This window comes from Scaptodrosophila lebanonensis, unplaced genomic scaffold (genome assembly GCF_003285725.1).
Source record: "Scaptodrosophila lebanonensis strain 11010-0011.00,11010-0021.00 unplaced genomic scaffold, SlebRS2 tig00000043-arrow-pilon, whole genome shotgun sequence".
In the NCBI taxonomy this organism is placed as follows: domain Eukaryota; kingdom Metazoa; phylum Arthropoda; class Insecta; order Diptera; family Drosophilidae; genus Scaptodrosophila; species Scaptodrosophila lebanonensis.
This window is the reverse complement of record NW_022060545.1, coordinates 13,723,066-13,734,736: the sequence shown is the minus strand read 5'-3', so window position 1 is coordinate 13,734,736 and position 11,671 is coordinate 13,723,066. Positions and strand designations below refer to the sequence as shown.

Below are 11,671 nucleotides of genomic sequence, written 5' to 3'. Positions count from 1 at the left end.
CATCGTAGCTTGTGAGAAACAAAAACAAAAAAACAACAACTTTAAAATGCCATAAATTCAGGCTTATAGCTCATCATTTATAGAAAGATGGTCATTGTTTGTATTTGTTGAGTGCAAAATAGTCAAGCAAATGTCGTAGAACCAGGAGCAAATCAAACGTGAAGATATAGCTAAAGTTCTCTACTCGCACACCCCCTTTACAGATAATTTGGCCCACAACTAGGCAAACAAACGTTACGCCGTCGTGACTAACAAACAAAATCACACACACACACACACACACATATCAGAAAGCAAATCTCGTCTTATGCTGATTATGATTGCTAACAAGCGGGCAGCATTTTTTCACGGGCTATATTCTGTATATTTAAATTTATTGTCATGTTCCGTCTCTCGCTGACTGCGTTGTTTTTGGGTTTTATTTTGGCTTTAGTTATGATTTTTAATGAAAAGCATCTTTTAATACATAGTAAGCAGCCAAGTTAGCAGAGGCTCTTTCATGAAGTTTTATTTCTAAATTTGTCGTTCGCTCTTTCTGTCGCCGTATTTTATTGTGCTAAAATATATAACGCGCCAGCTCTGGCCACAAACGAGCAGAATTATAGCCAGCATATGGGTGTCGTTCTGCGCACACGCAGCCGGTTAGGCTGCTCAACCAGGTTGGGGTATGTTTTCGGGTTATGTTCGGGCTGCGTTGACGGCGCGCCCGATGACGTAGTTGCCGAGAAGATTCTGCCGCTGCATGACGATTTTGGCTATAATCGTATACAGAGCCATCCTGAAGCAGAGCCACCGACAGCAATGTATAAATAATTTCGCAGTCTAGAGCGACAGCACAGTAATTTTTTCACATTCGTGGTGTGGATTTGTAGCTGAACCGAGCAAAATGGTAAGAAAAGTGAAATTGTGAAAATACGCCATGTTAGAGAATACGCTATTTCGGCCTTAAAGTCGGGAAGTTCTTAAAAGTGTGTGGAAAATAATAATCGTTTCATAAGTGTTTAATGCGAGAGTTCATTTTCGACTTCTTCTACGACTTTTAGAAACTTTTCATCGCTTTCGCCCTTGTGGCGGCCGTCAGCGCTGATGTCTCCCACCTGTTCTCCAACAACAACAACCTCCAAGAGGATGGCTATCACTACAAGCAGCCTTCCGTGCCATTTGTAGCTGATATCCCTGTGGTGCGTGAGAGCGCACCTGCTCCTGTCTATACTGATGCTTTCCAATCCTTCAATGGCGGAAATTCGATCGAAGAGACTGAGCAGTACGAAACTGCCCCTGCTCCAGTTTATAGGGCTCCTGCTCCAGCCTATAATGCTCCTGCACCAGTCTACAAGGCTCCTGCTCCAGTCTATAAGGCTCCTGCCCCAGTATATAATGCTCCTGCTCCAGTCTCTAGGGCTCCTGCTCCGGTCTATAAGGCTCCTGCTCCTGTCTACAACGCTCCTGCTCCAGTCTACAACGCTCCTGCCCCCAAACAGTCCTACCAGGCTGGTGCCTTGAAGGAAGATGGCTATCACTATGAAGCTCCTCGCGTTGCTTTTGAGACCAATACCGTGTCTAAGACTGTAGTGGCACCAAAGCCAATCGAAAAGGAATACCTGCCTCCAGTTCAGCAACAAACGTCCAGACCCAGGCCTGTAGTGACACCCGCATACAAGGCTCCTGTTCCCACCCCAGCCTACAAAGCTCCTGCTCCAGTCTATAAGGCTCCTGCTCCTGTTTATAAGGCTCCTGCCCCAGTATATAATGCTCCTGCTCCAGTCCAAAAGGCTCCTGCTCCAGTCTATAAGGCTCCTGCTCCTGTTTATAAGGCTCCTGCCCCAGTATATAATGCTCCTGCTCCAGTCTACAAGGCTCCTGCTCCAGTCTACAAGGCTCCTGCTCCAGTCTATAAGGCTCCTGCTCCAGTCTACAAAGCTCCTGCTCCAGTCTACAACGCTCCTGCTCCCACCCAGTCCTACCAGGCTGGTGCCTTGAAGGAAGATGGCTATCACTATGAAGCTCCTCGCGTTGTTTTTGAGACCAATACCGTGGCTAAGACTGTAGTGGCACCAAAGCCAATCGAAAAGGAATACCTGCCTCCAGTCCGTAAGGAAACTCCTAGGCCTGTTGTGACACCTGCTCCCGCTGTCTACAGGCCCCAGCCTGTTGTGACACCTGCTCCCGCTGTCTACAAGCCCAGGCCTGTTGTGACAGCCGCTCCCGTTGTCCACAAGCCTCAGCCAATCGTAAAGGAATATCTGCCACCTGTCCAGAAGCAAACTCCCGTTGTATACAAGCCCAAGCCTGTAGTGACACCCGCTCCCGCTGTATACAGGCCCCAGCCTGTTGTGACAGCCGCTCCTGCTGTATACAGGCCCCAGCCTGTTGTAACTGCCGCTCCCGCTGTTTACAAGCCAGCTGCCACGAACATCGCGAATGAGTACCTGCCCCCAGTCCAGAAGCAAGCCCCTGCCCCCAAGCCTAGACCAGTGGCACCCAAGCCCGTCATTCCAAAGCCCGACTACTTGCCCCCAGTTCAAAAGGTAGCCACTCCAGCAGCGCACCAGGGATACAGCTATCCCAACGACCCTCATCCATCTTTCCAGTTTTAAAATAAATTTATTGTAATTAGAAAACTTCTTGTAGTATTAGAAACATCCATCTTTGTACGAACAACGAATCGGTAGGTCCAGCTTTTCAATGAAAGCCGAACCTGCGATGAATAAATGAACTCCAAAATTTGAAATACTATCAATTTTTTCCTGCGAACAAAGTGAGGCCGGAACAAAACAGCTTAAAAATCTGTAGAACAATTTTTATTTAACAAAAATCTAAAAGTCAGTAATGCAAACGTAAGGTAAATTGAAATTGGAAGAAAGCTAATATGACGACGATTTCAATTAAAGTATCCTAGTACTAGTAGTATATAAATATAATAATATATTTATTTTACTAAAAAAAAATATCGAACTGATAAAAATACGAGTATATAGAGTTAGAAAAGTATCTGACAAACTGCCACTCGTATGCACTGTATAGTACTTAATCGAAAAAAGACTATAACAAAAACATTCTGGTTCACTAAAAACACCCAGAAAAAGGCGTGGCTAATCGCTAATTTGTGATAATAGTCCTTTTATGCAACCAAAAACTGAAAATTGATATGGATTTTGAAGTTTAGATTTTCTACTAAAAACTGTAATGTTTTGAAGCATTAACTGAACAAGCTTTCAACACGAAATCGGCTCACCGAGACCTAAACCTGCTCACCGTGGAGGAGCAGATTGGAAGGCAGATACAGTGACAGGCTTCTGAGTCACCACAGTTTGCTTGCAAGAGGATTCCTTCCTGCTAGACCTTTGCGAAGACTGAAACGATTAGGTTTTTTCAAAACATTTAGATAAGCATAAGCCACCACTAACTTATTAATCCTCGCGCGGAAGTGCTCGAGGTTGGGCTATTTTATATTTGTAAAAATGTATTGTTAAGGTGCTAATCTGAATGCACGGCTTCAATGCTTTGATTAAACAGAAAAGAAAAAAAATCAACTGAATAAGCTTTCAACACGAAATCGGCTCACAGGATAAATAATTTGCCTCAAGAGACACTTAACATCAATGAAGCAAATTAAAATTATTGTTTTAAAATAACTAAATAAAAACTAGCGTACCCAGCTTGCGTGGATGGGCCACTAACAATTTTTGACTACTACTTGTGCAAACTAATATAAACTCCAGCAGAGAAGTCTTTGCTGAAAAATCATTTGCCGGTTATTAAGAAAATGAGATAAACTCGTGAGATAAGGAAAGTCTACATACCAAGTTTCGTCAATGTTGGCTGACATGATAAATTGATTTTTCTTGCCGTGCTGATTAAGAATATATATGTACACTTTACGGAGTTGAAGATACTTAATTCTTCTTGTTACATACGTGGCAAACCCCACAAAGCACATATACATATATACCCCTGATGTATGACAATACGAGTCGTTATACATAGCCATGCCCGTTTGTCTGTATGAACAAAAAGATCTAATAAAGCATAAGAGCTTAAAAAACCGAACTTAGTATCCGGGTTCTCCTAATTGATGCACCCCCACCCCCTTCTTCCACGCTATTAGTTACTTTTAATTCGCGTTCTACAAGTATGTAGTTTTTACTTAAATTGTGTGCTCATGTTAAATTTCATCATGATAGGTCACATGAAAAGAAACTGATAGCCATAAGTGTAATCTCTGCCCATGCTCTATCCACAGCTGTTGTTGATGATGCTTTGGCTCAACTCTGCACTGCACACTTACAAGAATACATAGCCACGACTTGATGTAAATGCATTCTTTCGAAACTGTGCGCCTCTATGTAAATATTTTTTATTCATTTTATTAAATTTATTTAAAAAAAAAATTAATTTTGAAATATTAAAAGAGTATTTATTTTATTTTTATATTTAAAAGTAGAGCCCCTTTCTTGTGCCCTGGCTGTTACGTGGTTCTAACGTAGCTTTTTTATTTTTAAAATATATTAAATAAATTCAGAGCAATATGTATTAATTCAGATTGAATCCAATCCAATCTGTATGCTAGAAAATTGTAGAGCTTTGAGTGTGCCTGAAAGTATGTGACGGCTTAGGTTGAGGCTCAAGGCCGACCGACCTTTAAACAAGTTTAGAAATCGGTCAAGCGAGTGAGAGGAATTTGTGAGGCTATCTCTCTGCTGGCCATTACCAAGTTGGACGAAAGAAGACAACAGTAGCGATGCAAACAGCCAGCCTAAACCTTTCTTGAATGTGACTCTAGCTGCGAGCACGTTTCATATAAAACTGCTGACACATTCCCCTCTCGCTTGCATTGGCTGCGCAGGCGTAGTAGCGGCTTAAAGCTCAGCTGCGAGCACTAAATAAACGAAACTTGCACGATTCAATTCTTGAAATATGCAACATGCAATCCATCTTGGCAGCTCGCATAATCAAATTGTCAACTAATTCATAATCTTAATGTGAAACAATGGCTATTTAAACGCAAATGAGACGGAAATCTGCTGAAATGATTGTAATTATTTTTTATGCCGTAGCAGCTGGACACGCCTATCCGAGGCATTTCAAAGCGCGTCGTTAGTCACGTGGCAATCGAGACAAAGGCGCAGAATCATTAATATTAAGCCAAAAGCTCATGAGATGAAATAAAAAAGATACCAAAACAAAGCAGAAACCGAGCTCCGTCGCTCAACGCACTGACACTTGACCCCAGAAAACACGTCTTAACCTTGGCAATGACGCGATGTTATAGCATTTCATATAGAGTGCGATCTCTCGATCTCTATGTCAGGCATTAGACACTAATACTCGCCTGCCTAGGGTCGCTCTCGGCTTAGAGCGCTTATTGTCTATCCGCAGCCCCTTCGCATCGACACGCAATTAATAAAGTAAGACAGACAAATTAAGCGAATACTTGTACGTAAAAAAAACAACAACGGTGCGTTTTTATGTATAAATAGATTGTGTCTCAGCGCCGGCGCTTGCATTCATCCAAACAACGTTGCTCGAAGCAAGAACCCCCAATCATTAGGCATTCCCCACGAAGCATTCTTAGCGCACAACAACAATGGTGAGCATCGAATTGTTCTGCATACTTAGTGCCTGACCCTTTTATGTACCACAGAGCTGGCTCAGCTTTCCCATCGTCTTCGTAGTCCTGCAGCTTGCCCTGCACGCTCATTTGGCGCACGCCGATGTCTCCCAGCTGGTACGCTCCGGCAATGGCTTCGTCTACGATGTGCCTAAGGTTAGCGAACTGCAACTGGAGGTCGACAATGAGTTCCCCACTGGCGATGAGTTCCCTCAAGATGCCATACCGGTGGCGCCGTCGGATGTAGAGCTCGGCGTTACTCACGAGGCGTCCACATCGAATGGAAAAACCAGCAGCAGTACGAGTAGCAAACATGGCTATAAGTATCAGGTGCCCAGCAGGCGTTTCAAGAGTTGAGCGTTTTGCCTGCTCTGCGCATTTGCTTGTACCAAAGTTGAAAAAAATATCATAAAATAAAATAAATACTTGTTCCGATCTAAAGTGGTTAAAAAAGACGTCTGTGGGTAGACCATTAGTAGTGGCTTTAGTTTAGCGCCCTTGCCCCATCCAACTAGATTCTAAGCCAATGTTGCCTTTCACTCTAAAGCCCTTGAGCAGGGCTTGCCTTGATATGCCGAGAGCGACGAATATGACGAAGATGATAAATTCACATAGAACCGAAACGTTGTGACCTCACAGCTTATAGATTTAATATAGTAATGTTGCGTTTCTATTTGCAGAAGCTAAACCGGTTCAGGCTCTTTATTCCCTGTCCATGTCTATAACGATTTCGCATATTTCAATCTAGTACAATATTAATATCACTGATCACACTTACGCGCGTCAACAATTAATTTCGCAGTGCGATACATCCCGCACGGACGTAAATTCCCATACTTCATTTCAGCAATGGCTATCGATCAGATCGACTCAGCAGTTCATTAACCTGCATACATTGAATAGGAAAGATGAACGCTTCAACATTAACTACCAAATTCTTGTTTTAAAACAAAAAGTGATAGTTGGACCGGCAAGCTTTTTGTTTATTTTTTAGTCGGCTATGATCGCCTCATCATATATATATATACATATATACAAAAACAGACCTAATCAAACTAATTAGTTGCCTAAACACAGTTCTCAGTTTGCCGATCGATTTGTCTCGGCATGGTGCTGGTTGACAGTTTTGGTATTTATGGTTGCGTTCTGCTCATCAATGCGAGTTGGCGTTCAATAAGATATGAATTCGATCTGAAGTTGACATTTAACAACTCTGTAACGACCGTTGCGCTTCCGCAAAGTCGAGGCTTTGTAAGATGACGTTGACTGCGACATCGACTATGTCTTTATTGTGATTTGGCAACGTTTTATGAACCGTCTTGTGCACTCAGAGAAATCAAAAAGTGCTGTCCGAGTCTAATGACAATAATTAAAACAACAGCATAAACTTAATTATGAAATTGCTACGGTATTCAGATTTGGGGACTGGCTGCGGCAGCTTTATCGGCTTATTATTGGGTGCGATTTGTAGGCCCGCAATTCAACGCTGCGCCATGACTTAGATCTGGCTGTAGAACTCCAGAACAGGTACACGAGCCATTGCACTGACCACCACCTTAGACTGGTCAGGCCATGTTATATATACATATGCTATATATATTACTGATAAGTAATTATCATAAAACTCTGTTGTGTTTTTTTTTTTATTATTATTAAGCTATGATCAAAATTAGCGGGTCAATTCACTTTCCCAAAAAATGAAATCAAATTCGAATATTCTTTAAAAAATTAGATCATTTAAAATATAAAATTATTAATTAAATTAATTATTAACACACTTAACATTCCATTTTCTTATTTATTTGCCCTTTACTCTTCAACTGATTTGAAATAATATTTTATAAAGAGGTCTTCATATTTATACGATTGGAAAATGTTTAGAAAAACGGATTTCCCGACAAGTATATATTTGAGTTCTTTTAAATGAATATTGTGTGACACATATTTTTTAACAATTTTTGCTACAAATTCATAAAAATATCCTCACCTCATGCCCCACACTCCTACCATATAGATTATCTATTTTCCCAAACATTAACCCCATCACCTTAATTACAAACCCATCAATACATAACTCCAAACTCATGTTTAAATATTTAAAAGCCACAAACATTTACAACAAAGTCTAAACCCAATCCCCATACATATGTATTCCTATTTTTTTCTCTAACACTGTAAAATGTACATACAAAGTTAGCTGAAGGCCCTAGTAGCCATTCCTAACATAATTCTCTTCTGTTAGTTTTAAGATTTTAATCTTAAGCTAGCATTATATAAATAAATAAAATAAAAGTAACTATAGTTAGCTAGCGTTGAAGCAAATGGGTAAATCGACATTATACAATCAGTTAAAAATCCTGACTACTCTTTTATGTAGCAATGGTAACAATGCCAAAGGTTATTTGGTAAATTGAAGACATTACAATCTCGATTCAATTGTGATCATTAAGAACTATTACAAAATATCATAGTTCGTTTTTCTTCATTTAGCTAGTTTAATTTATACATTTAGTTAGATCCTTGCAATCGATTTTAAAATGCAATTTTGAAATAGTTATAAGTTTCAATTGAAAATAAGAGGCATCTAAAGCTATTTATGTTCGACTATAAAATTGTGGTATGAAATAGATTAGTAGATACAAGATTTAAAACATTTCAAATAATTTGTCATGAGCTCTCCTCTCTGTAGCAATGCTGCACTTTTAATTGTTTAGCAAAAGAAAGTAAACATTCCAAACAAATTTCCAAGTTCGAAATAGCAATTCTTAGCTGAAATATAGTAAATTAAAGGGTTATTTGAAATAAGTGATATTTGAGAACTTTTTCGCTAACTGTACGCGTATGATCTGGTGAATCAGTGCCATGCGATGATTCGAGTATGCCGCGACGTGCTGACCACTCCAACTTGTTGATATGTGTGCGTAATTATTATAAATGAGCATAAATGATTTATGACGGTGGCGAGGGCTTACAACGAAATCGTCGCACTGCCACCAAGTATTGGACGGAATTACTGCCAGCTGCGGAACTAAAAGCCAGAGCTCGGAAGCAGCGCTTAATAGACAAATTTGACACAATAATAACGAAAAAAGAAACATAACTGTGGCGTGGCGGACCAAGTGACGATGTTAATGGAAAGCGAGCATCGCACCGTATTATACTTAGCGCCAAGAAAAATACAAAATAAAATAAAATAAAGAAACAAAGAGCCAACGCTAATATTGCATACCAAATGCTTAGGTGGACGCTAGCTGTTCGATTTAAATAATAATAATTGGCCTTTTGAGCCACGGACAGTGTCGAACTGTTTAGAATTTTGAGTATAAATAAACAGGTGCCGATGCCTTGGTCTATCATTGTCGATTCAAAAGCCCAAGGTGTAACGTACGCAATCATCTTAACAGCTGCCCAGTCATGGTTGGTATGGTATGCTAAATATAGGAACCGAACTAATTTGCTTATTGCATTGCACAGAGATTCTTCGTACTGACCTCTTGGATGCTGGCGCTGGCCGCTGCAGATGTCTCTCACCTACTGCAGGATCCGGAGGGCTATGGATATAACTATCAGGCCCCTAGTGTGCCCTTCGAGTTACCCGCACCTACTTACTTACCACCCACAACGACCACCACTACGCCAGCACCTAAGCCCGCACCCACTTATCTGCCACCGCCCCCACCACCGCCGAAACCCGCACCCGCCTACTTACCACCTACAACGACGACGACAACCACCACCACCACCACAACCACTACACCTGCGCCTACACCAGCGCCTACTTACTTGCCACCTCCGCCACCAACGCCGAAGGTCACCTACTTGCCACCACCACCACCACCACCAGCTCCTGAGATCCTGGAGCCCATAGTCGTGGAGGAGCCCAAGGAGGAAGGCTACCACTACGAAGCACCTGCAAAGCGTTTCATATTCTAGGAGGCATTATAAGCCACCACCTCTGTGACTGTTGACCTGGAAATTTGTTGATTTTGTTTATCTAGCCGTACCTTTTATGTAAGCTGTAAAATGTAAAATAAATCACGTTTTGTTAACCAACTATCTGCTTCATATCTTGCAGTGAGTGAGTGATGAGGGATCTCTAAGTCAATCACCGCCAATTGTCTCATTTCCTAAATTTCATTATTAGATATGCGAGCTACTGAATATTCATGACCCGCACTGCGATTTCAATCAATGCGTTTTGTTTATTTGATCAATTAAGCTCGAAATCGCCATAATTGTCTTTTTTCTTCTGTTTTTCAAAATGGAAACAACATCCAAAGCCCCAAATCCACAGCGGCACATGCCGATAATTGTTCCAAGTTCATGAAAACTAAGAAAAGTGTGAAGAAAACATACAAAGAGTGGCAGGCAAATTATGCGACGGCCTTTGTTTGCTTCCAATTCATACGAAAACAAATATTGATTGCTTCCCAAAGCCGAAATTGGAAGCTGGGCAGTCTTTAAGGGCTTAGCAGTGGCCATCAGCAGATCAATATAAAAAGCACAACGTCGGCGACACTGGGCATTATTTCGAGTCGTCAGCGAGCGACAGCAGCATCTGCATCGAAATGGTAACGCAGTCAAAGAAAACACACATACTATAGTATATGTCAACCATTGGAAAACTTAACTCACCGGTAAAAACTTTCTTTTTCCGCAGAAAACACAGCTTTTTCTACTGGCCGTCGCTGGGCTTGCGGCCTACGCTCGAGCGGACGTGTCACATTTGTTGCATGGACTAAGTCTGGATCCACATCACCATCATCACCAGGATCCTCATGCACACGGACACAATTTTCACGCACATGGACACGACCTTCACGGACATGGATACGATTCTCACGCGCACAATCACGGGCATGGACATGATCCTCACGCACACAGACAAGAACTGCACACACACGCCCATATCGACGTACATTCTCACCACGTTGATCACCACCACATAGATCAGCATTCCCATCATCACCATCATGATGAAGCCAGATTAAATACTCCCAGCGGCTACAACTACGCCGAGCCAGCCCCTGCACCAGCACCCAAGCCGAGCTATCTGCCTCCAGCGGCACCCAAACCACAGCCTAAATATTTACCACCTGCACCACCTAAGGAGAACTATCTGCCACCAAAGAGCGCACCGAAACCCCATTATTTGCCACCACAGAAGCCCCGCACTAAATATCTGCCACCCAAAGTTTCGCTACCCCCACCACCGCCACCACCTGTGACCCCAAAACCGGAATACTTGCCACCAGAGCCAGAGGTGTCATATCTGCCACCTGAGCCAGTAGCACCAAAGTACTTGCCGCCAAAAGTGAAGCCTAGTCTGCCACCTCCACCGCCGCCTCCACCACCAAGGACTAGTTACCTGCCACCAGCACCCAAGCCGTCCTATTTGCCACCAATACAGCCCGAGCCAACTTATTTGCCGCCCGAACCTGTAGCGCCCAAGTATCTACCACCCAAGATTGCACCAGTGCTGCCTCCTCCGCCACCACCACCGCCGCCGAAGGCATCCTATTTGCCCCCTGCACAACCTGAGACTAAGTACCTGCCCCCTGCGCAGCCCGAGAACGAGTACCTACCTCCCGCACAGCCAGAGACAAAGTATTTGCCTCCCTCAGAGCCGGAATCGAGGTATCTGCCGCCCACTCAGAGCCTAGCACCACCACACCACACCTCACATTTCGAGATACCCATACCAGCGTATGCACTGCCGTTGGGTCCGGCGCCCAGCCCACTGCCAGCCGAGCACCTTAATACGCATGTGCACTCGCTTGAAACCAAATACCTGCCGCCCGTTGCGCGTTCGTCCAATGCTAATCCGGTCCAAGGTTACCAGTACAAGGCACCATTCCGACGCCTTAAGCTGTAAGGCGCAAGCCGCTTAACACAAACACACACACACACACGTGTTTAACGACATACTCCGACATCTCTCTCTCTCTATCACATACACACACACGTAAACCTAATTAATACTGCATCTATTTTTAAGTTGTGCGAATAAATAGCAATCAAAATCATAAACCCAACTCGCAACCCAATTGGAAGCCTGCA

General features: G+C 42.7%; 3 protein-coding genes across 3 annotated transcripts; all 3 read left to right on the top strand.

Moving 5' to 3' along the window:
* Positions 1–87: 87 nt before the first annotated feature.
* LOC115622532 (extensin-2-like) lies at positions 88–5,968 on the top strand. The gene is made up of 3 exons (XM_030516495.1): positions 88–96; positions 1,044–2,528; positions 5,645–5,968. Exons 1-3 carry the CDS (start codon positions 88–90, stop codon positions 5,966–5,968), a joined length of 1,818 nt encoding a protein of 605 aa, XP_030372355.1.
* A 3,057-nt stretch (positions 5,969–9,025) lies between these two features.
* On the top strand, positions 9,026–9,544 carry LOC115622531 (extensin). Its single transcript, XM_030516494.1, has 3 exons — positions 9,026–9,037; positions 9,086–9,421; positions 9,500–9,544. Exons 1-3 carry the CDS (start codon positions 9,026–9,028, stop codon positions 9,542–9,544), a joined length of 393 nt encoding a protein of 130 aa, XP_030372354.1.
* Positions 9,545–9,872: 328 nt separating this feature from the next.
* Positions 9,873–11,486, top strand: LOC115622526 (extensin). Its single transcript, XM_030516489.1, has 3 exons — positions 9,873–9,923; positions 10,272–10,627; positions 10,766–11,486. Exons 1-3 carry the CDS (start codon positions 9,873–9,875, stop codon positions 11,484–11,486), a joined length of 1,128 nt encoding a protein of 375 aa, XP_030372349.1.
* The last annotated feature ends 185 nt before the right edge of the window (positions 11,487–11,671 follow it).

Coding starts and splice junctions, on each gene's coding strand:
- LOC115622532 (XM_030516495.1), top strand. Junction 2,529..5,644: donor ACTTGCCCCCAGTTCAAAAG/GTAGCCACTCCA, acceptor TATGTACCACAG/AGCTGGCTCAGCTTTCCCAT.
- LOC115622531 (XM_030516494.1), top strand. Junction 9,422..9,499: donor CTCCGCCACCAACGCCGAAG/GTCACCTACTTG, acceptor GAGCCCAAGGAG/GAAGGCTACCACTACGAAGC.
- LOC115622526 (XM_030516489.1), top strand. CDS start 9,873: ATGGAAACAACATCCAAAGCCCCAAATCCACAGCGGCACATGCCGATA. Junction 9,924..10,271: donor AGCGGCACATGCCGATAATT/GTTCCAAGTTCA, acceptor CTTTTTCCGCAG/AAAACACAGCTTTTTCTACT. Junction 10,628..10,765: donor CCCAGCGGCTACAACTACGC/CGAGCCAGCCCC, acceptor ACCCCATTATTT/GCCACCACAGAAGCCCCGCA.